The following is a 26,778-nucleotide window of genomic DNA, read 5'->3' as shown; positions in this document are numbered from 1 at the left end:
CAATTAATAGAATTTTTATTAAATTTTTATAAAATTAAAATTAAAAATTTCCTTAATGAGTGACGACATACTAGTATTATGAATTTGCTGAAAATTTGTGAACTTAAAATTATATAAAATAAAATATTTAGGAATTTTTATACACGCACATATAAGGCGCTCAACAAATTAGTGGCCTACCCGTAAAAATAACAAGTAAATTGTAATAGAAATATTTAAATATTTAATTTTTAAGAAAATTTTTAAAATGCAAAAACGAAGTTATATGAAAATAAAACAAAAAGAGTAAACTAATGGTTTTGAAAACATAGAACAATTCTTTAGGCCATTACACCTCTATTGAACACAATAACTTATTTTTGCAAAAATATTCGATAGACCACTAATATGTGTTCAGCCTCATATAGAATGTATATGTTCGTCATAATTTTTCAAAAAAAGAAAATATAAAAATAATTCAAAATACACACATACATTGCCTAAAATTTTCAAAATTCAAGTAGAGTTATAAATTCTCATGATTACAATAATTTACTAGAATACTTGTGTATGTATGTGTGAATATATATATGATATAACAAATTAATATCAAGAGACTTTTTTTTTGAACCTCTCTTTTATTTATTTATTTCATTTACTAAAAATATTTATTTCCTTATTTAATTCGTTTAATCGCATATATCTTCCAATACAATATTAAATATAAAAGAAAAAAAAAGAATATTTTTTTTTCTCAAATACAAGAATAAAAAAGATCCACTTTGTTAAGGATAATTGAAATCATTTATCCGATTTTTTTTTCTACTTCATCCTTTTATTCTATATTTATTCTTTACATTATAATGGGGGCACAATATACAAAGAATATAATGAATATATAAAGAATATAATATCCTAGAATATACAATATATAAAGAATATAATATCCTTTATTATTTGCTCCAATTTTATTTCTTTATTTATTGTACAACTTAGAATTAACAGCTTTAATTCAAAAGATTTTAATTCATTCGATATTTGTTATAAATATTGATGAAATTTATACCAATATTCCGATCTTTAAATATTTATTTACGGAACATCAATCCTAGAGTAATATTACATAGCATTCGTCTCCATTACATCAAATTAAGTATAGCTATATTTTCGGGAAAAAACATATTTGAGAAATTATTTTAAGAATTTTATTACCTAGCGAGAACGAAAAAGGTCCACGAATAGTACTACTAATCATCCACAATTGAAAATCGGAAAAATATTTTCTTCTGAATAAGATTTAATAATTAAAAAAATACTTAAATACTCATCAAAATTATCTATCACATCTAAATTATTGAAATTATTTCGTTTTATTTGATAATGATTTTGAAAATTACTCATTAGTTATCACGTTCATTTGATTGCATTTCATAATATCTTCGATCAGAGGTTTCTCCAATGAATTAATACCCTGATTGTGATTGTTTATAAAAACTCATCTATAGCAATACTAGCAAAAATATTTTAAATTATTCCACTTTAAAAAAACTATAGAAATACTAGAACTTGTATAATATTTTTTTGAATCATAGAAAAAACTTTAAATAAAAGAACATTCATTCAGGCGAATTCATACTTATTACTATTGCTAATATACATTGATATCATACTTGTTAAAATTAATATAAAATTCCACTCCTTGTTCAAATCAATGTTCTTCTGCATCAAAACATCTTCAAAATTAAGAAAAATGACTCCCTTCTTTGTTATATACTTTAACTTTTCATATTAAGTCTTAATTTCACTTTTAGATAAAGAATCACATCAGTTTTCTTGTTATTTAACTTTTAAATACAGGAAAATCTATAGTCCTTGTGTATTATTGTTCCAAATATTTCTTTAAAAAGCTTTTCTCCCGTTTTATTTTTTTTTTCGTTGTATTTTTTTTTTTCAATATTGTTTGCAATAAAGTCATCCCTTCATCTTCTTTGACACAAGAATTGAGAATGAAATCCCATTTTTTTCAATTTCAATAAAAATAGAAAATTAAAAAAGATATATACATCTCTATATATCAGTAAGTGTACATATATATATATATATATATATTAAATACGTAACATTCCCCTATTTTCCCACTTTTTTTTTATTTCCTTTGCTCAAATTCAGAAAATTTATTCCATATTCTTAGAACAAATATAAGAATATTTGTAAGAATAAAGTGGTAGTCAATGAATATAAATATGTATAACATGTATAACAATAAATATATACAGTAAATTCTATATAATATTTTAATAATAAAAGAAAATTAATTTCAATTTTCATTACATTTTATTGCAGAGTATTAAAAATGACGTGATAACAACAGGAACACAAGGCCCAACAACAACAGCAACAAAAGAGTATAGAAGCAGCTATAGTAATAATTGTGATAATAAGAAAGAAATAACAAATAGTTATATTACAACAAATGGTACTGATATTATACCATCATCATTACCATCTTCATCATCATTACCCATTATTAGAAATTCTCCGTCTATTATAAATGATTATAATACAAAAACAACAAATGTAGCAGGAGTAATACCAACATCTAGAACTGACCATACATTATTACATTCTCCTAGTACTGATATTATTATTAGTAACACTGCCACCACAAATACTCTCACCAATACTGTTGCAAAAAAGAATCGATCTTTATGTAAAAATCGTAGTAGCAGTTATAATCTTAAGAAAACATTTTCTAAAAATAAAAATAAATATAATGAAACAGAATGTAATCTCATACATAAATATCAGGAAGAAGAATATGCAAGTAAATATAATTATTATTATTATAAAAAGAATGTTAAAAAGGATAATAATCCACAAATCACAAGGATCATCAATAGCAAAGAAACAAATAGTGATATTATTACAGAATTTAGCCATCAAAATAATTATAAATATAAAAATTCAACTTTTAATAAATCAACTCAAACAACAACTACAGCAACAACTGCAACAGCAACAACAACATCAGCAAATAGAAAATTATCTTTATTACAATTACCAGATCAAACCATCAACAATCGTATACCAACAGCACCACCTATTGAATCAGAAAAAAAAAGTCATCTTACATCACGATCATTACAATCGCCCGACTTACAGCGACGTATACCATCACCACGACAAACACCACAGCCAACACCTCCACCACCACCACCACGAAAATCATCAACAAGAGAAAATTTCAAATTTTCAACTCCTCATTCAAACTATCATAAACCAGTTCTTTATAATTTTTGCCATCAAACCGGATACTTTAATAACCAAGGACAAAATCAAAATTTTGCCAATTTTTTTATCAATAATACAACAAATTGTGAAATTAAAACAAATACAACAAGTTGTAATAGCGATAGTCACATTAGTGAAAATCATATTATTAATTCAAACACATACTATCGTTATCATCCCCACAAATACAATTACGATCGTCCATCATCACCGCCTTTATCAATTTCTAATAGCAATACAAAAATTCTTTTACCAACGTTGTTACATCAATCTTCCACAATATCCATTGCAAATAGTAAAGCTTCATCTACAACAATACTATCGTCATCAACACCAAGGCGAAACATACCAACTGAAACAAAATCAAACAATAAGTCAGAATCAAATAATATTATTACCATTTCAAGTAAAAGAAATAAAAAAATTCAGGAAGTACCATTGTCATCGTCATTATATTGTCATCAGAAGCGTCAAACCGAAAACGAGAATATTATCAGACTGCAAAAAAAACAGCAACAGAAACAAATTTATTTCAATAAAGAAAAAGAATCTTTATACTATCAGGAACAACCGAAAGAACAACAACAAAAACAAGAAGAATATCAAGAAGAACAACAAAATAAAACAATTGAAAAAAATCAACTGCAACCGTGCCATCTTATATTTTATGAAGAAAAAATCAAAGGACTATACGACGACCAATATAACTATCATCAACAGCAAAAATATAACCACCGTAAACATCAACAACTACAGCAATATTACCATCAAGATTATCAAAATAATAAGCAACAACAACAGCAGCAGCAGGACCAAACAAATCAACCAAATAAAACAGAAACAAAAATTTTCATTGTCAACGAAAAATTTAACGAATATAATAAGGAAGCTACATTATTGCCAACAACAACAATAACAAGAAGAAGAAATTCATTATCAACGGCAACGGCAGCAACAACAACAACATCACCATCATCGTTTGTCGGTACTTTACCAAAAAAGAAGACAAAGTCAAAAATTTATGGTTTTATGAAAGATTTTTTAAAGAAAAAGTTTTGCAATAATACCAATTCTTTGAATTTAAATAAGGAAGAAGGCATCTACGTTGAGGTTAGATTTCATATTCATTTATTAATTCTGTTTTTTTTTTCTCTCCTTTTTTTAATTTTATATTTATTGTTGCTACTTTTTTTTTCTATTCCGGCTTTTTGTAATTTTAAATTTTTATGGGGGCTCTTTTTAAAACTATTTTTCTTTTTTTTTCTCATATAATTTTTTCTCTCCTTTTCTATAATATATAGAATATAATGTAGGTATATGAAATATCCTTTCTAGACAAAAATAAAAAGAACAAATGAGAAAATAGATAAAAAAAAAAATTTTCAAAAATAAAAATATTATATATGCTTCCCATTTTTAAAATTTTCAGTTTAGTTTCCAAAAAGAGATGCGACATAAAATGGAAAGTAAAGATACCTCATTTAATACAAAGACATTAATTGGTGGCAAAATATTTTCAAGAAATCTTGTATAGTTATATAAATATTTAGAAAAAAAAATGCTACACAGGAATATTCTATATTGTTTTATTCACGGTATATAACGGCAATTTTCAAACTGCGTTTCTTTTGCAAATACATGCAGAATTCGCTTGAACTTTCGCATAGAGATTTCAAAAGTAATTTACTTGCTAAAAATGAATTATCTTATTATTAAGTTCGTAAACACATAAACGAACCATTACTACATATTTCCGACTACTTTGAGTATATCCTAATTTCCTCCTGCGGTACTTTATAATAGAAAAACTGTTTTGTCTTCAAAATCTCATTTAGTGGAAAATATTATATCACCTATTAATTTGATAAAAATATGGCATGCATCACCATTACTGTATAAAGAATTACTGTCAAATATTTTTTTAAAAATCTGTCATTTGCTTAAATGCTAATATACTACATAATTATATATTACATAATATGATACATAATAAAATAATTTTGAACAATATTTTAGATTTTAATAAAAACTTAGAACAACAACGAAAGAAGTAAATGGCTAAGCGAATCGATTGAAATTGAAGAATTCAGCAACATTTCAAATCAAGAGCGACCAATGATTTTATTCTGTAAATCTAAAATGCTAATTCAAGACATCAAAAATTAAATTATCGCAATCTCAAAATATTTTCTTTATTCGAAATATTTGGTATTCATTAATCAAGCTGGGTCTTACAAAGTTTTTACTTCGAGACTCGTGCGCTTAAAAATTTAAAGAATTCACCAATCATATAGTGTCAAAACAAAAATTTATATAAATTAATACCATTTTCCGATCTGGATAAGGCCCTTATAATAAAATTCGTTTAAAAATATTTTCCAAATGTGCCCACATGTTCTATTATTTCATTAAAGGCTTAAGGATTAAAGATATCGAAAATAAGACCTTCACAAAAAAAAATAATGAACAAAATTTTCAATTAAAAAAAACAAAACAGAAAACAATTCTCATCATTAAAAATTATATTTCATTTATACTTAAAAAAAAAAAACAAAATTACAAAATGCTAATTTCTTTCTTAAAACTTTCTCAATAATTTTTTTCTTCTCATTTTCAAAGTGTGCGTACTTGAAACAAAGCATTAATATAAATTCAGAATCATGAACAAACGATTTACTATTCTTGTTTTGCTTTAATTTTATATTATGTACTTTATTTACAAAAGTAAGATCACAGTTTATTTATAGACTTAAATTACACACAAAATTTCAAGAAGCACAAATAAAATCAAACAAAATATTGTAACAAAATTTTCTTAATAAAATATACCTGAAATTTTCCAATTATCATTCTCAATTTATATTTTCATCATACAGAATCAACTTATACTTACTTAGGAAAACATCACGTTCATTTTAATTTTTGGAAAAAAGAAAATAAGGTGGCAACAAAGAAAAAAACAAAAATTTCAGAAAACATAAAAGAAAAATAAAAGTAAAAATTTTCCTTAAAATTTCCTTAAAAATCGAATCTGTACACAAGACCAGAATTTATTTATTAGTTACCAGTGTATATACCTATGAAGACATACATACATACACACATAATCTTCATAACGTAAAATGAGAAAAAATATGTGTTAGGTTGGTTATATAAGAAAGAAAATTCATAGCTATAACAAAAATATAGTGTTATGAAAAAAATAAAAAATATAAAGAAAATATTGAAAAAATTTTCACATTAAAAATATTTTCCACAATATTTTTCTCAAACAATAGTCCTGCCTGACTTTAATTTTTTTTTTTTTGTACTATCTTCTCTGTTGTTATTTTTGTTCTTGTTGTAGTTCTTCTTCAATAACACTATAAAAGAAAGTTAGAAAAACCCCAGACAATGAGTTTTTTTTCCCCCGTTTTCGTTTTCATTTTCAGTTTTTTTTTTTTTATGGATAACAATAGAAGTCGTATTTATAATTTATTATCATTTTTATCCTTCTGAACAAAAAAAAAATTTTTTCTTTCACTTATTTTTTCAGCATTTTTATTTTTTTTTTTTTAATTTTCCTTTTTTTTTGGTATATTTTCTATCGTATATATTCTATTTATATCCTTCTCTCTTTCTTTTTTTTTTGTAATATTTTGATATCCTTATTGTTAGACTTTAATATTATAAAAAGAATGGATATTGCCTTTGCGACAATAATATTTAAATAGATTTTTTTTTTGACTTGTTTTCCCATATTTTATAAAAAGAGGAAAAAAACTAGCCACACTATAATTGTAAAATATTTATACATTTTTATATCTGTTATCTGTATATATTATGTGTATATATATATGTATACAATACATAATCCTGTAGGCATAACAGAGAGTAATAAATAAAACAGGACATAAAAGTTATATACGAAACATAGACTTAACAAATAAAATTCATCCGAGACTGAATAAAAAAAAAATAAAGAAAAAAATTAAAATACATTCCTTGTCAATCAATTCAATTTGTAATTTGTCATTTAATAGAATTGATTAAAGAATTTCAATATGTATTATTTGTATATGTGTATGTCTGTACAATGATGGGTATATGAAATGAAAAAAAATACGTAATATTAATGATCTTATAGTTGAAAGGATATCTTAAAGGATATTATGTATACGCACGCATATTTATGTGTATATAATTATATCTAAGCGAATGTATTTAATCACGCATAATATCTATATATTTTCTTTTACATATTTTGTATTCACAGTATGTCTAACAAAATTAAAACTAATACCAATATATTACACTTATTAAATGAATTGTGATGTTTTGAAGAATTTTGCAAAAAAAGCAAAAGCTCAACTATAGTATTCCCAGAAAAATATCAATGGGTTTCTTGATTTTCAAATTAGTTATAAATATTTAATTTTTAGAATTTTAAACACTCAATTAGGTTTAAATAATTTCATCACTTCATTTTAGCACCAATTTCAATGAAAATCAAATGTTTTTTTTTTTCGAGAAAACGTTTAAAGAAAATTTAAAGTGGTGAAAGTTTTGAGATAATTAAGAAAACTTTTGTTAATAATTTCATAAACAGAATCAGAATTTTAGTTTTCTATACCATCCATATAAAAATTGAGTAACACCTCTTTCAAATGGAATGTAATATATGTAGATATTCTCATACAGAATTCGTTCATATTGAATTGTGAAAAATATAGGAAACACGATTTTTGAAAAAGAAAATTGAAAACTTTGATGTCTTTGAAAAATTTTTTGGTAACGTAACGAAATAACATTTATATAGAAGTATGAGTCTAAACAAAGTGATTCATAGAAATATTCAAATGAGTCATTAATATTTCCAAAAATATTGATTGGAATAATTTCAATCGAAAAGTTGAAAAGTTTTAATAATTCAAGTACAACTTTTACTTTGTTTCTTTAAAATTTTTACAATTTTGTATAGAACTGCTGTTTGTTTGCAATTCAAGATAATAAAAATTTTAGCAATCTTGTATTTTAAATAATTTTTGTTTTTGACTGCAATATTTGCAAATTGCACCAAATACCGAAGACACTATTAATCTATTGAAAAAAACAAATTTAGGGCTAGATACTGCATTCTTAAAAAATAATAAACACACTGTGTACCCATACACTCTGTTATATTAATAATAATACATAACAATTTAAAAATATTGCAACAATAAATAAATTTTCTTTTATAAATTTAATTTTTCATATTTTTTTGTTATAGCTTCCAAATAACATTAAAGTGATAAGCAGTAACTTTGTAAATAATAATAATAATAGTAGCAACAACAATAATAACAATAATAATAATACAAATAATTATACAAATAAAAATAAATACGATAATAGGATTAATAGAAGATTTGACGTCATGCAAGACGTCCGATTACGTTTTGAACTTCAATCATCACCATCATCAAATACGAATAATGGAACAGCACAAACAGTAACAATTACACAACAACAACAACAGCAACAACAAACAGCAGCAGTAGCAGTTGCAGCAGCAGCGGCAGCAGTAGCTGCACAACAACAACAACAACAACATAATTCATTAGTACATCAATTGCAATTGAATCATCATGCATCACCAAATAGATTACAGAATTGTAGACCAATTCATCTATTTCAACAGCAACAACAACAAAATAATCATTGCAAGTAAGTTTTTATGGATTTTTGTCCTTTTTAATTTTTTTTTTTTGTTTTTTTTTTTTAAAGTGTATTTTGTTGCAGTTTTTAATAATACGTAAAAATTTTTTTATGTTTTCTATTTTATTGAGAATTTTTTGTTGGCTTTTCAATACATAAATACTTACGTTGCTGCAGCACTATAATGTTTAAAAAAAATAACACAAAAAATTAATTTTATTGATAAAGTTTTGTATTCGAAGTTGTTTTTTTTCCGTTTAAAGGATTGTTATTTTTCATCTTAAATATCATTGAGTTTTATTGATTAGTGGAATATCTTTTTTAAAAAAAATGTTACATATACAAGTAATACAATGTAAACCGAAAACAGGAAAAATATATTCGATGCAATTTAATTATAGTTGATTTAAATTTAGTTTGACACAAGCAACTCAGAGCAATAAATTGTTAAAGCAGTGTAAACCATAAAAAATTCGTAATCTATTAGAATAGCAGCAAATTGTAAAAGAAAGTAATGAATTTATTATGAATTCTTTTATTTGGACCCTAATGCAACAAGTCCTCGAAATACTATAATTTAATATGAAAATTAGCATTACAGGCAACAAAAAATTTTCATGAAAGTTCATAATAAAAAATTTTAACTTATAAGATTTCTTAATGCACGTAATAATCTACATGTATATGTATAAGTTCTCAGTTTCCTACAACACGGGTTGCCGTTGTTACAAAAAAATTAAGTATTTAATATTAAAAATAAATTTAGCTGAAATGTAGAAACGTCCTTGCAATTTTACTTGCAAATGTAGAAACGCCCTTTCCCTAATAAATGTAAAAACAATTCATTAAAGAAAATTATAGAAAAATTTTGTGCTAATCATGGAAAATTTACAAAAAATTTTCTTATTTTACAACAAAAAAGAATAACGTAAAATTATTAAAGCAAAATTTACGTTTTTGAGTGCAATCCGTTAGACTTGTTACATTTAATGGCACGTGCAATTCGAAATTTTCCTTCAAATAACTAAACCGAAGTAGTAACGGGAAAATGTACTAAAAAATGTTGTTGACTTACCCCAGTTACCTATAGAATTTTTCTAATTTTATGTTACATAAATTTTACAAAAGCAATTAAGCAAATTGTTATATAATTAAAATTAATGACAAACAAATTGAAATCCACTATTAATTAGAATTGTGTCAAATTTATTATAACAAATCTCAATTCTTTAACAACAAAAGATTTTATTTCCTTAAAGGTTTCCGCTATGCAAGACTACTTAACTGTACCAACTACCCACAATATTCAAATTTTTTTAATTTTTACATAATTTTAAAATTCAAACAAAATTTAGTTTAAATTTTTTATTAGCTGCACGCTGTACCAAACTTATATAAAACATGGTAAAAAATGTGATGCTAAAAATGCATTTAAACCCCCATCATATATACGAATCGTATATATATACAAATGAATATACAAATAAACATACAAACATGTTATTTTTATTTTAAAAATTGATTGAAATGTTTCGCTAATTGGATATATTTCAAAAATTTTTTTTTATCTCATGCATTTTTTTTTAACACAAACAACAAAAACAACTTCTTTTTTTGTTTTTTATTAGTCGAAAATATCTGAAATTCATAGCCAGTTCAAAAAAAAAAAAACAGTAACTATAAATGATTTTCTTCCATTTTGTTTTTTATTTTTTATAGCAATGCAAATAGTGATAGTAGTAGTGGCGGTGATGGTGATAATGCTGGACAACAAAGTCCACAATCACCCAGCTCTGAAGAGGATAATTCACCAACAGAGATGAATAATTGCAGACGTCTAGGTGATAAACCACCATTGGTAAGTTTTATTGCTTTTATTTTTTGTTTTTTTCATTAAAAAATTTGTTTTTGATTGAAAATTTTTTAAATTTTTGATATTTTAAATTTATTAAAGTTTTATGAAACCGCTTTAATAACAGTAAAATAAATTTAAATTATTAGCTATAAATTAAAAATCTTCTTAGTATTTCTTTTTTGTTAATCCTACTTCGCTCCTGGGAGGAGTATAGGGCTCGTGCATTGTATGGTAAATAACCATAGTCCAATTTCTTGCGTCATTAAATTTTTCTTGAAAGGTGGCGAGAATACCGTAGCTTTTTTTTACATTAAATATTTAAGATTTATTGATATTTATTGTTCTATTTTAGTACTTTTTACTCTAATAAATAATTTAAAGATATAGAGGTATTCCTATATTCACAGTTATGAGTGGCGAGTGGCAACGGTTACTGTCATATTTCGGCAGTAACGAAAACGGCATGACGTCATTACATTGAACAAACAGTTGTGCGTGTTCTTGTTAATAAAATATTGGTCGTTCTTAACAATAGTATTCCCAACGTATATATTTGAATGACACATACATGTTTACATATATTCCATACAGAACTAGATTAGTCAATCAGTGCATTTTGTTTGGCTGTATACTAAAGAGTTATTTGTAAAGAAATTCTTTATTAATTTGTATAAGGGCTCGTGCAACTATGATTCGGTTATAGCGAATAATGACCGAAAACAAATGAATTCTCTTAGTTTTATTAGACTATTTCGGAATAATTAAGACAGTTAGTTTTATTACACTAATTCTATAACTAAATAACAAGTCTGAAAAAGAACCAATAACGCTAAAGACCCTTCCATTAAAAAATGTTTTCACATTTTCATTATTTTTCTAATCCAACAACGGTGACAGCACAAAATATTATTTTCCAATCATGTTTTCCAATCAAAAAACTTTCTTATGCTGATTAAGCTTTTGCTTTAGTATTTTTATTTCCTCAATACTTAGATTCTCCTCTTTTTAATGGAATTTTATTTGTAACTCAAGGAAAATATCTTTAAAAAATGATTTATATTACAATAAACCTAAATTACGAAATATAAAAAAAATCCTTATGCTTCCAACTATAAAAATTTGATTTCATAGGTGAATACAACACATGACGAATTCAATATTTTAAAGTGGAATTTAAAAATAACCGCAGTACATCATATACAAACACACCTTATTTGATTGTGCTCAATAACCCAAAAATCTTATACCATTAGAAAATCCTATCATATTAAATTTATTGCTTTATACATTATAGATTGAGCAAAGTAATTCGGTCATATTTACATCAAAAATCTAAATTTTTAAACAGACCCAATTTTTTCTCATCCATTCATAATTTAAATCAATTCATATGCCCCCATCTACAAAATATGTATATATACATTTATATATATTGCAAAAATAATCTAATATTTATGCAAATTATAATACAAAAAAAAAAACAAAAAAAAAAATTATCTATTACAATCTTGAACATCTTTTCTCATGTAATACACATAAATCCAATGGTTGTAGGAGGAAAATTTGTAGGTTGAACAAAAAAAAAAAGCAAAAGTACGAGGAAAATTAAAATCAAAACGAAACAGAAAAAGGAAACAAAACCAAGTCGACTTATCATTTCAATCATAAAAAAAAAATATTTTTACAACAATCATAAAAACAACATAAAGAGTACAATAAAGTAAAAAAGGTGAGCAACATCTGTGCCAATTCCAAATATTCAAATTTAATGAAGCATTCCACAAAAAAAAATTATTCACTTAAGATATGAAAATCAAATCGTGCAAACAGAAAATATTTAAAAAAAGAAAAAAAGTAAATATGAAGGCATAGTTTGAAAAACTTTTGGGTACCGATCCTTATCCATTACTAATAAAATGCTGGTATCAACATTTCAATTCTTAGACATTAAAGATTTACAATTTTCAAAAGTTCAATTACAGAAGGATATATGGTATTAAGTAAAAAAACATGATATTTATTGAATGTAGCAGTAGCTGAAATGTGACGAAATAGGAAACTAGAATCTTATTTGATAGCTTCAAATATTTTTGATAAATTTTTTTGGACTCTTTAAATAATTCTTTAACTTTTTCTCAATAAAATATTTCGTTATTTATTGTATAATATAAGCAAATTTCCGAAATTTCGCGTTACTCCAAATTCTTTAAGTGATCCGTCGTTTCAATTCTTAACGTTTTTAAGCAATTCTGTATGAAAATAAGGTTTGCTCAAACCAAAGGGTTTGTACAGTAGCACTTTTCCCTTAAATAAGTTAATATACTACTTTTAACAGCAATGTGGTGCATTATTTAAATTACATACTTTAATTCATATACCAAAACATGTATATAAAAATATTGCCTACATTTAGGATGAAAGGAACAAAATTCAAAAAAAGCGTTAAAATATTGGTTGAATTCGACGGTTAATTGAGTAAATTACTAATAAATAACCATATTTCCTGATGACTTGCCATTTACCTTTAGCATTTTAGTTTTAAGAAAATTTGGAAAAACTAAATCAACTAAAAGGAATTCAAATCTAAAACTGCGAATTGCAGATGAAGGTCGAATTAGAGTAAACTTTTTTGAATATTCGTTTTTCAATATAAACGATATTTAATTTTTTTGCGTTAAATTTCACACAAAATAAGAAATGATTTTTTAGAATGTTCAATGCGTAGGAATTATAAATTTATAAATAAACTTGTCCAAAATCCAAATGACTAAAATATTGACGCCTCATCCAGGTTTAACAACCATATTTCAAAAGTACGTTACTACCATATGCCCCTCTCGTAATCTATTAAAACCAAAGCACTCTCAATTTAAATTTAAAATATAATTGACTTATCACTGTTATTATCTGAACAACCTTCTTATTAACAATTCATTAAAAATAATATATATTCTTCAAATATATATACATATAATATATGTAAGATAATTACCCATAAAATTGAAAAGAAATCTCTAAAAATTATTAATTTATACAAGTGCATCAAAGATGATAATCGATATTCCTTTTTTTTTTTGATAATGATAATGATTATATGATGATTTTATCATTATTATATCAATAATGTTGCAAAGACTTTTTCTTTTTTTCTATAAAAGGATATCATTGAGATAGAATAAGAAATACTTATGAAACTGAAGGAGAGGAAATATTACTGGTGCCTATATCTGAATTTAAATATCTATAAAAAATTCATAGTACCAATTCAGCATATTTAGTTGAATTATTAATATCCTTCACCCAGTTAGGGAAAATATTTTTTTTGTTTTTACTTATTTTTGTTTTCTTTTTTTAAACCAAAAGGATTATCTACTAGGTTAGTAAGTTAAGTTCACACAGAATGTAAATTAAAATGAATTTTTAAAATGATATCGAAAGGACTATATTGAAATATTAAGAGGAAGAAAAAAAAACTGGCATTAAAATGGAATACTTTTTCTTTTGTGGTATCTTAAGGTTTTTTGTTTTAAAAAGAAAAATAGAAAAAAGAAAAAGTTTATACGGAAAATTTTTCTGATAATTTAGCAGTCAGTAATGAACAAGAACAAAAAAAAATAATAGAAAATAAATTCTAAGAATTTCAAATTGAATATTGATCTAAAGGGAATAATTTTTTAATTAAAATTGAATAATTTATTAAAGAAGGAAATAATTAAAATCTTATAAAGATTTGTATATAATATTGATGAAAAAATACATATACACATAAATATATATATATATATATATAAAGTAATGAGCATAATTATTTTCTTACTTAATTGAAAATTTCTTTAAATTATTTTGAAATCTCTTAAAACTTGAAAAGGGTTGGTTACTATAGAAACTTACAATAAATTTTCCATAATTTTTTAAATTCATAATTTATTGAAATTTTTATTATTAGCTGAAGTTCCAAATAACTTCAGTCTTAATTATCTTTTATCTTTCATAAGCATACCAAAAATTATAATTGCATTAAAGTTGGCTAAGATTTTTTCAATAAAAATCCATAACATATCCCAGATAGTTGACAAGATCTGACATATCTCAAAAGTTAATTAATCCGTGACATAACCAAATCAAACTCAGATATTAATTTTCATGGAAACCGGTTCAGTCAAAATTGAGATACTGATCTGCACAGACAGACCAACAGATAGACATCTCTCTAAAAAAAGTCTAATTACGCTTCCCTAGCATAACGAAATATATTTCCGCCGAAACTTCGACATCCGAAATATGGTGCCATCATATAATCTCCCCTATTGTATGCAATGCAGTCGCTTATAAATTATTTATGGCTTTACTTTAAAAGTTCTTATAATTTTCTTATAAATTTTGTTCTTGTTCCTTTAAGTTCATTTGCTTTTAATTTTTATTCTATCGTTCCGTATTTTGTAAAGAGTCAAGTAATTTTAATCAATATTTTCGTATTTTATGTATTATGCAATTGTATCAATCCGAAATTTTAGCGTTCTCATAGATAAACAGCAATCACAAAAATAAATGCAAGTAAGAAAAAATACCTCAACCATTTTTTTATTATTACGACGTTTAGGCAAATTTCTTGATTTGTTTTAATCTTATAAAAAAATATTATACTCGTATATTGTAGATTCTTAATTTTGAAAGAAACCGAGTGTGGCGAGGAAACTTCCCACGGGCCATTCACGAATTGTTGTAGCATCCCCTCGCTCCTGCCTACAATATCCTATTCCAAGATATCCCCGAGTGCTTAGAAAACCCCGTCCAAAACTCCTAATGAACATCTCATTACATTATAGAAAATATTTTAAATTATTAATTAAGGTCTTCATCAAATAACATCTTCGATTATGAGTGCTAACATTCGCAATATGTAATTTGTGTGTGCAAATATTAAACATTTATTCCCATTTTTATTTTAAAGTTTTAAACACAAATCGTATACAATTGCTTTTACATAACGTGCATAATTTAATTCATAAAAAAATCTATGTATATAATAAACCTTAAATCTTTTCTTCCCCACACAAAAAATTCAAACAAATTAAATTATATTATTCAATTATTCAATTAAATTACAATTTTAACACAATATTTTTTACAATGACATATCAAATTCAATAATATTTTTATATACTTGTATATTTATTATTTAAATTGCTCTAATATACATTTATACAAAAAAAGAAAACATTTTATAAAATTTTAATAAATTCATTTTATTGTACGTGACGTATAAAATTTTCTTCATAATAAATTCTATTTTATCATAAAATAATAATTTTTACTTCAAGTATATCAAAATAATGCACATACACAATATCAATTTTATATTATATTTGAATTAAACGAAATGTCAGAATCAAAATCGCGATCTCAGTCACATTTTCCAAAAAAGAAAACCCGAAACAAAACAAAGACAACATAGAAATTTACATGTATGTTGAAAAAGGATTTAAAAATCCTTTTTGGAAAACTATAATAAATTTAGTACAAAATGTTTTTGTGTATTCCTAAGCTAACACTATTGAAAAAAATTATACATATGCATAATATAGAAATGCTTCGAGACGTCAGTAGTTGAATAAACAGCGCCGCATTAATATTTTTTTTTAGTTACTCATGAAACGAACGTAGCAAACATCTTGATTATCGCTAATCCTTTACGCAGATCAGACATATGTATATCGATATGAAGTTATAAATTGAAGTTCTTAATAGATTTTTAAAAATTCTTCACTTTCAATTAAAAGATCTACATCATCTAAAGTAGATTACATTGGTCTGATTACTCCTAGAATTTACCCTATTTAGGCAGCATTAGCAACCAAATTGTTTATATTTATAATCACATCCAGTGGACCACATCAGATCGAAATTATTCAATTAATATAATACTTAAACTTCTACTGAAAATAATACTCTTCGATTATTACTCTTTAAAAATTTTAAATTAGGTTTTTAAGAGTATTTATCTATATATTTTAACTCCTTTAATAGCATGTTACCGTACATATATTTTCATTTCTATATTTTCTTATAAAATAACTAATCTTAGTTATAACTTGTAAGTAAAGAAATCAATAAATACTCTGCAAACACTATTCATAAAATATTACTTAATCCAGTCCTAAGTAGACCGCCCCCTCTTCCCATAACTAAATAATATTTTAAAATATTATTTTGTGATGAGAAATCACTTAGTAAAAAATATGATTCATTCATTTCTATACATACATACGTATATTATACAAAAGTATAATATTTTAGATTTATTTCTAATTGCTTTAATTTTAATAGAATTAAACATAAATTACTACACTCTACACAAGTTTTCCTATTTTAATCGTTTCAATATTTTAAGTGTATAAATATTTCTACATCCACATATGCAAATAAAAATATAAAATTATATAGTAATAACAATAACAAGAAAATAAATTCAATTTTACATTTTATAGTAATATATTTGGAAATCACTTTTCATGAATAAAATTTATATTAGATTTGGAAAGAGAAGTAAAAACAAAAGATTGTTATAGGATAATAAGAGTTTAAAAAAAAAAGGAGAAGAAGGAATACAATTTAATATGTTTTTTTTGTTGTAAAATTCATGTCACAAACTTTTACTATTCCTATATGTATACTTTATCATCCACATACATATAATTATATTTGTAGCTACAAGATTGTAGATTATATTTGAAAATAAATATTATATTTTTTGTGTGCATAAATATAAATGTATGCACGTAGGAATGAGAGGCTAATACAAAAAAAGATAAAAAAAAAATTCTCTAATATTGTAAATTTTTAGCTAATCTGATTATATGAAACTTTTCAGAAATTTAAATCACTTCCTAGTACTGCAAAACTTTTACTTATAGGTGTATAAATACTTAGTGTTTGTATATAAAAGTCATTTATGTGCACAAATAACACCACAACTCTATAAAATGGTCGAAAATCTGAAAGATATATGGAAAAAAGACCCAAAATAAAAAAATATTTGTCAGAATTTAAATAGTCAAAAAATTTGAATGTTTAATTAAGAATCTATATGCTTTAATTTTTGATTTTAAAAAATATTTTAACCCTAAAGTTGCATTCAATTAATACCGGCAATTTAATATTATTACCTCAGTCGATTTAAACAAAAAATTCGTTGTACCATCAAATAATATGACCAAGGTAGTCAAAACCTGAATGTAATATTGTTCTCTAAAGACTTTCTTCAATAAGTCCATAACAATGCCTGATGATTCTAATATCGGCTAAAATCAACAACTATTGACGGCAGAATTGCAACAATCGTCATATTTTAATCATGCCATTTACCTTGTGACGTAACTGTGATTCCTGCTTACCAAATTACAATGAATTATAAAGCAGCAGTACATTAATTTCCATATAGAAATTCTTTATAATATTTATATAGCTCTCCTCAAGTCGAAATTCAAACAAAAATAATGAATTTTAACTCTTAGTTTCAGTACACTCACTAAAATGACAAAATTTAATAATTTCACTATTGCATAAATTCTATATTAAAATTTAGATTCGAAAAGCAGAAGAGATTATCTAATGGCAAAAAGTAAAATCCTGATCAGCAATTTTAAGATTTCATTTTGATTCTTTGTCATTATTTTTCTGCACTTAAACGTTTCACATAGGGTTATCATTACTATTTATGTTCCGTTTTTGCATAAAATTTATTCTGCATATACAAAGATTTTTGCATATTTAAAAAAAAAAAACTAAATTAAGTCATTTGAATGCTTAAGCTATAAAATATATCCTAAAAGATTCAATCAACCAGCAAACCGACCGACCAAACTATAACCAAACAAAATCAAACCGCTTTAAGCTGCAATAATAATAATAATATTAATAAAAATAATAAAAATAACAATAAGAAAAGAAACTAATAACAAATAATTTGTATGCAAAATAGTTAAAAAGTTTTTGATTTTCCTAAACGAAAAACTTTTTTTTGTTACTCTCTTTAATATATTTGTGAACTTGTACATAAATTGATTAAGTATGGTATGAATATGTATAACTTGGGTAATATTTATACTACACAAATTGTACTATACATATGTATATAAATATAAGACCATTGAATTGTAACGTATATAAACTTAGGTATATAATGAAAAGGAAGTTTTAATATTGTCTGAATGTATAAAATTATATAATAAAAAGTATTAAAAAAAAAAATTTAATGTACAAAATTTCAGACATAAAATTTATATGTGTATGCACACAAGTTTCATTCAATTGTGTCTACATGCCCATAGATATATTAAACATATAAGATTTAAATGAACTTACCTCTAAGGGCGAAAAACAATATAATTATAATGGTAATCTTACTATTAAAATATTGTAGAAATTATAGACGATAATGCTGTATACTATGTGAAATTATTGCAGAGAAATAATAAGATATTTGTATATATACGAGTAATGTTTGCTATAGTTTATGCAAAATTAATAAAGTTATAATCTCTATTTTTCTCCTATCGATTCATAATTTGCATTATTTTTAAAAATTAAAAATTATCACTATTATAATAACCGGCATGTTATATTTGAGTTGAACAATCTTTAGTGGTATTATATGAAAACAATTAACAAATTTTATATATATACGTATAATCCACTATATGTTCTGGAATTTAAGAAGTGGGACTGTGAGAGAACGAACATTTGTATTGAAGTAATCGAAATGCACTCACCACCACTAAGAGACTATAGAATTTTTGTAATTAAATAATTTTGTTATTATTTTATTCTGGCAATTAATTATGGTTCTTTTATCAATTTCCAACAAAAAATTGTATAGATGGGATTATTTGGATTAGATTTGCCGGTAAAACGTGCTTAATGTGTTTTTGAAAAACATGCGAATAATACATATTTAATACATAATAAATTCGTTCATACATTCATAATCTATAAACGAATATAAAATAGGTTATAATTCTGCGTATAACACAAAATTATTATACTTATTCCTTAGCAAGCGCATAAGACCAAAGTATAAAATTATAGTACGAAAATCTAGTTTAATTATAGAAACCTAAAAATTGTTTTTTTAATTAATTTACATAAAAAGAAGTTTAATTAGAAAAAATCAATAAAAATACACGTATAATTCTGTAAAATTACAAATTTCTTAAAAATTCAACATTATTTAATTTTATTGTAAAAGTAAACCACAATCAATTATGTTATATTCTAATATAATTAATTGTATATGTATAAGCAATTGTTTCACAATATAAATTAAATAGCATTGAAGTGAATTTTTTTTTTTACCTATTTACGCGTTAATTACTTTAACGCACCTATTAGATTTCTATGATATGCACATTGGTAATCTTCTCTAATACAAAGCTTAGACAACAGTGTTAAAAGTACTATATATATATATAAATATTTGTTAATATATTCGATTGCAAAAGAGTGTTCTATAAAATTGAAGGTTTTAAATAATTAATTCACATTTTTTTTTTTGCATTTTTATAACACTATTCACACTATTTTATTGATTTTCAACTATTTTTTTGTTGCATTGAATTAATATACAAATTCAAGAGCTTATATCACTCTTTTTCGTATATTTTATATTTGTACATGTATACAATGAACATGCTCATAAAATATTGGGAACATCATATTTTAAATTTAATTAAAACGGGGTGTATATGATCGTATAACACATATGTACACACAGAAATAAAAATCTTGAATTGTAATAGAAATTTTGACTGGCAATTATTTTATTTAGGTTCATCGTATACCTATAAATATTTTGGTTTTTAATTTAGTTCGTGAATTTATTTATAAAAAAGAATGACACATGAAATTAATATTGCATTATAGTCGGAATTAGTTCATTTGCAAGTCAAAAATATGCTATTTTATTAAAAACGCTAAATTAAGAATAATACGAATTTGAGAATATTTTTAAAATACATTGAATTACAAGGCTAAAATTTCCTCAAATTTAAAATTCTTGTTCTAATATTATTTTCTATAGGGTCGCCCTTTATTTGCTGATAAAAATTGATTATTATTCACGAACTCAGCATGAAATCCTCTTATGTCAATTATCTTATATACCCTTAAATTCCGAATTCTTTTTATATTGAATATTTATAATGAATACCGAAAATATAAATTTTGTGTCAAATATGAACATGTAAGAAACTTAATTGAATTTTATATTCGAACTATTTTAACATACATACATTTTAAATTTTATATTTTGTTGACATTTGAAATAAACTATGTCCAAATATACTTATAAACAAAAAGCAGATGTCCACAATATATTTTATTCAAAGTAATTTTTTAAAGAACTTTAAAATGAAAATTAAAACATATTAAACACATAAAATTTAATACCTACACTAAAACTATTTGTATTAAATATATTGAAAATACTACATAAAATATACATAAAATACAGGTGCATATGTATATTTTTATTTAAAGCTCAATATTATATAATGAATGACATTTATATCATACTTCACTTGTTACACTACTTGATCAGTTGAGTGCAGTAGCAGCTCTAAATCACAAAATCTACATAATTTTATATATGATTGACATCGTTAAATAACTTTTTAAAATTCAATATCCTCTTTAAAAAAATTTCATTGGCAAAAATTTTAAAATAATAATATTCAGGCCCTAATAGTAAATATACACAACATACTGTTTGTATTATTATAATGAATAATGTCAGTATATTTTGAATAAAATCATTTAAATAAAATTCTCATTTAATGTATTATATAAAATTGTAAAAGAAACTTTTTAACTTAATATTTTTATATACAAATAACGTGTACATATGTAAACCAAATAACTTTTATGTGTATATTTAGCACAAACATGTTTTCATAAAATATATGTATATAAAGATTTACCATTATAACAATATCCTTTTTAATATCCTATATAAGCAGTCATTATTTTAATAATCAAATTTCAATGCTGCCCGGCACTACAATTTCAAAAAAGTTTTTATATGTTTTCCTCTACTCTTTTACTTCTTATCGGTCTTCTATTTATTCCTTGCACTTTTAATTAATTTACTCGTTCTTTTCCTATTTTATTATTATTATTTCTTTTTCTGTTCTGTTCTTTTGAAAATTTATTTAACATTAGAATTGATTATAGTGATGCATTATTAATCCATTATAGCTTTAAAATTTGAGTATGAGGTATTTTTTTTTGTATTTTGTTAGCTTAAATTACGATAAAAACACTTGATATACCTATACATAGTACGTGGATAATAAAATTTTGTTTTCTATAAACAATTAGGGATTCTTGTAAAATTATCAAAAGTAAATTTTTCTGAAATTTTACTTTCCAATTTATAAGATTGAAATATAGAATTTGCAGATTGATTTAGAATAAAAAAGTCGTTTTTGACTCAAAATAAATTAAGAAAATTTTATTATTTGGAATAAAATTTAATTCAAGTATAAAATCAAAATGTCTGAATAATTTCACTAATTTAATTTCTATTATTCTAGATTTTCTCTATAAAATAAATTTATAAATCCAATCTATTATAATAAAAACAGACTAGTGAAACATTACAATAGAACTAGTAAAATCACGTTGGGGTGATTTCCTTTCTGATTGAAGGCAATTCAGTTAATTCATATTCCATTTAAATAGCAACGTCAATAATATTTCACACCACACACAAAAAGTTGCGTCAAAAGTGCAACACCTTTATTTCTTCATTACTTCATTTACTCATTATCACAAAGCCATTTGAAAGATGTGATTTAAAAGCAAACATTCAACAATAAATTTCTATTATAAAGAATTTTGCATATACTTAGGCGAAATTTTTGTAAAATAATTTTCAAAGAAGTAATGCTACAAATTGTATATCGATTGAATATAACAATATGCTGCAATATAATATCGACATATCAATCGATGGAATTTACGAATTAATTCTCCTTCTCGAAAAACAAATTTTGCTAGTAAAGTTAGACCACGATAATGTAATAATTTTAATTAAAATGTCTAATTAATTTTTGATTTATTATATGAGTAAGCAAATAAATAAGAAAGTTACAATTCTATAAACTTCTTTTTTTGATAATTGAAAAACAAATTTGTTTTCAGAAATTAATTTTTCGATAAAGTATCCCATACATTGATACGTACCTATAATATGTAAATATTACAATTACATACATACTCTTACCTCTTAATATAATCAATGTAGACATTTGTATCTCAAAAAGATCCAAAAAAAAACAGTATAACAAAAAATAATTATGTCAAAAACAGATTTTCCATTTATTAATGAATATTACATTTTACCTTACAAAATAAGTTTACAAAATCTATGTACATAAATATTTATATATACATACATATTTGAACAATAACACCGTAATTTTTAACATATACAATTATATATGTATATATATATACTAATGAACAAGGAGAATTAACGTTCATATATGCAAGTATAGCATTTTGATAAAGTATAAAGATAAATTATTTATTAAATGAAATTGTTTCTGATAGAATATGATTAAAATTACACCGTTATATAATATCTATAGGTATATGCACAAGGACATGTTATGCATATATATTTTACAAAATATCTATTATATAGCTATATATTAAGCTATATATTTATTGTTTGTGACTTGGCTATAGATCATATTAATTGATGGAAAATATGAAAAACCATTTGATTAAGTTGTGCTACTTTATGAGTTAAAAAAGAGCGAGTGAGAGTACATGTACTTTTAAAACAAAAAAAAAGTATAGCATATTATAAAATAAAGGTACACGTACAACTTATGCATTATAATATTTCGAACATATAAATGAGCGTATATGTTTGCTTAATGTGTATAGATAATATTTACAAACTTATATATTCATTATAATTATTATGTTTGTTCTTTTAGTCATTTTTATGCATTAAGAATTAATTGAAAATGAAAATATTACACTAATATATATGCACATATATATATATATACATATATAATATGTGTATATGAAATATTCAGGAATAATAGAGCAAAGGGTATACAAAAATGGAAAAAAGAAAAGACCAATCACTCACATACAAATATATACATATGCATATTATATCATATATCCTTACGCAAGAATAGACTTATTAAACAACTTGTTATATATATATACAGCTATATATATATTCAATATTTTAATTATAAATGTTCATTATTATTTATAAAGGATAAAAATATTATATATGGAATAAAGCTTCGAAAAATATTATCTATTAAGAATTAAATAAATTAAAAAACAAAGAATATTTTAATACCTCAAAGACAAACAGTGAAATAAATAACAGAACATTGTTTTTCAACTAAAAATAATAATTGTTTGTGTGTAGTTATATAAGACTTCATACATAAATTATATACTTAAATTCTTGTTTACTCAACCATAAAAATATTTATACGCAGCTATCCTACATTCTTTGATAATTAATTATTTTTGAAATTGTTATATTTTTAAAGGTATGCAATAAATTTTAAGTCCTTTATTTTCATTTAAATTCATAATTAATGATTTTTTATTAATTTTGTTAAATAAATTCATAAAGAGATTTTAGTTGCAATTTTCCTTGTGAATTCAGACATTCATAATTAATTTTGGTTGAATTTTTTTCTTTGATTTTAAAATATTGATTTGCTGCTATCAGAAATTGCTGCTATCAGAATTTCAGATTGCATATTAGAAATAGAATAATAGAAGAATAATAAAAGAAATTGTCATATTTACGTACTCTGACACAGATGATACCTCTATAGAAGTGCATTTTAAATAGATTTGAAATTATAATTTTCACAAATTATCCAACTAGTTGCATTTTCTGATTTTTATGAGGAAAAATATAAAAATTGAAAAATTAATTAACTTTGGGCCCTAATATTTGAAAATATGAAAAATTTGAATATTTTTTTTAATTTTTATAAAAAACAAAAAAGAATTTTATTAAGGCTTTTCAATTCTATGTAAAAATAATTAATTTGAGTAACACATATTCTTTGAAAGTAAAAAGGAAAAGAAAAATTTTTTAAAATTTCTCAATTTCAGTCACACTCACAATTACATCATTCACTATAATATTTAATTGTACTTCTACAATATTTTTGAAACAAGCATTTTCAATTTGTATAATTGGAAAGGCACTCAAAATTCACAAATAATTTTAAATTTCAGAAAATAATATAAAAAAATAAAGTAATAAAAAATTTAGAATTTTATTCACAAACAATGTTTTCAACTTAAATAAATTTAATCTAACCACAGAGAAATAACTAAAAAACGAATGATATTTTTGATTCAAATCTAAAATAAATTTTCTATTTGAAGATTAAAATTTTTAAAAATAAAATTAAATGTTGTTTTTATTCAAATTTAGTATGAAAATTTCACATTGAGGAACTGCTCAATCCCATATAGATACTTTTTGCTAAAAACTTCAAAACCAAAAAACCAAAAATTCCTTGCTTAATTAACACTTAAAGTTAACATTTAAAATTTTAAGTGAAAAAATTCAAATATTCTTAATTATTTTAAAATATGAAAACTAGTAAAAATAGGTCAAAAATTCAACCCAAATGTATGCAATTTTTATCAAAAGCAAAAATTTTTATTTTTTCAAAAAGTTATACTTAAAAAAAAATTTTATAGCTACATAGCTACTTACAATTTTTTTTCTGAGTTCATAAAAATAAAAGTCTTTTGAAGCTTACATATATCCTTTTTGAAGTATCAATTTAATAAAAAAAAATTTTTTCATTTTGTCAGAAAAATTTTAACATACACAAATATTAATTTTTGAAAAATATGATTTCATCTATATATAAGCCGGCACCGCACTATGAAGAAGCATTTGATTTCCTTTATGAAAGCGGTAATTGCAATTTTATAATAAAATTATTGAGTTTTATAAAAGAAAGTTTTTCAATTATTTCTTCTTATGACAAATTAAAAACTTCTACTCATGCTTTACTACAAGAAAAATAAAATGTAATTATATTAAAAATTTTTTGAAACTCATACCATAGAATCTAATTTAATTAATTTAAATATGTACTTATATTATTTTTTGTATATTTTTCAAAAAAAAAAAAAAGAATTTTTCCTAATCTTTTCATTTAAAAAAAATATGCACTTCAAAAATTTTTATATCTTATAATTTTGAATTTTATTCTCATATAAATTCAAAATTATAAGATTTATTATTCAAATTTCTAATATTTTCTTTATATAAAATTTCAAAACTTTTCAAAATTATTATACAATTGTTTTTTGTTTTTTTTTTTTTTTATATAACAGTTAGTGTAAAGTGTTGCTGATTCAAAACTTTTTTTACACAATTTATGTCAAAAATTATTAAGTTTTTTTTTTTAATTTTAGTTGTTTTATTATTTTCTTTTTATTTTTACTTTCTTTGAAAAAAAACTCTTCTGGAACTTAGTTTAACACAATGGTATTAAATGAACTTGTCGTAAAACACAATACTATATTGTATGTGAAACAAAGCTTACCAAATGAATTTTTTAACCAAAAAAGGAATTTTACATATATTATAGGGAAAAAAATAAAAATATATAAAAAATTTTTAAATTACTTAAATAATATTAAATGAATTTTTCAAATAAAACTGGAAAAGATCCAAAGCAACTGAGAAGTTGTAAAATTGCACATTTCTCTTAACAATTATTCAAGACAACAATGGACGCCTTAATATTAAAACAAAAAAAAAACCAATTTAAAATATTGTAGCGATTAATTTGAAGGATTAACTCGACATTTTTAAAAAGAAGAGCTAAATGCCTTATCTTTTTTACGTTTATCAAATTCGAGTATAGACAAAGATTATAGCACTA

The 26,778-nt window shown here is 23.4% G+C and overlaps 1 protein-coding gene across 1 annotated transcript in view; it reads left to right on the top strand.

The window, feature by feature from the left end:
* LOC129610390 (probable serine/threonine-protein kinase cdc7) overlaps positions 1-26,778 on the top strand; it is a 50,259-nt gene that overhangs the window by 10,767 nt on the left and 12,714 nt on the right. Inside the window, exons 2-4 of the mRNA XM_055522956.1 lie at positions 2,323-4,380; positions 8,522-8,958; positions 10,669-10,807. Coding sequence (XP_055378931.1) covers positions 2,323-4,380; positions 8,522-8,958; positions 10,669-10,807 — 2,634 coding nt within the window. The remainder of the gene's footprint in view (positions 1-2,322; positions 4,381-8,521; positions 8,959-10,668; positions 10,808-26,778) is intronic.

The sequence above is a fragment of the Condylostylus longicornis genome, unplaced genomic scaffold, assembly GCF_029603195.1.
Source record: "Condylostylus longicornis isolate FDR11 unplaced genomic scaffold, ASM2960319v2 ptg000044l, whole genome shotgun sequence".
In the NCBI taxonomy this organism is placed as follows: domain Eukaryota; kingdom Metazoa; phylum Arthropoda; class Insecta; order Diptera; family Dolichopodidae; genus Condylostylus; species Condylostylus longicornis.
Note: the sequence above shows the minus strand (reverse complement) of the source record. Positions and strands in the feature narration are given on the sequence as shown.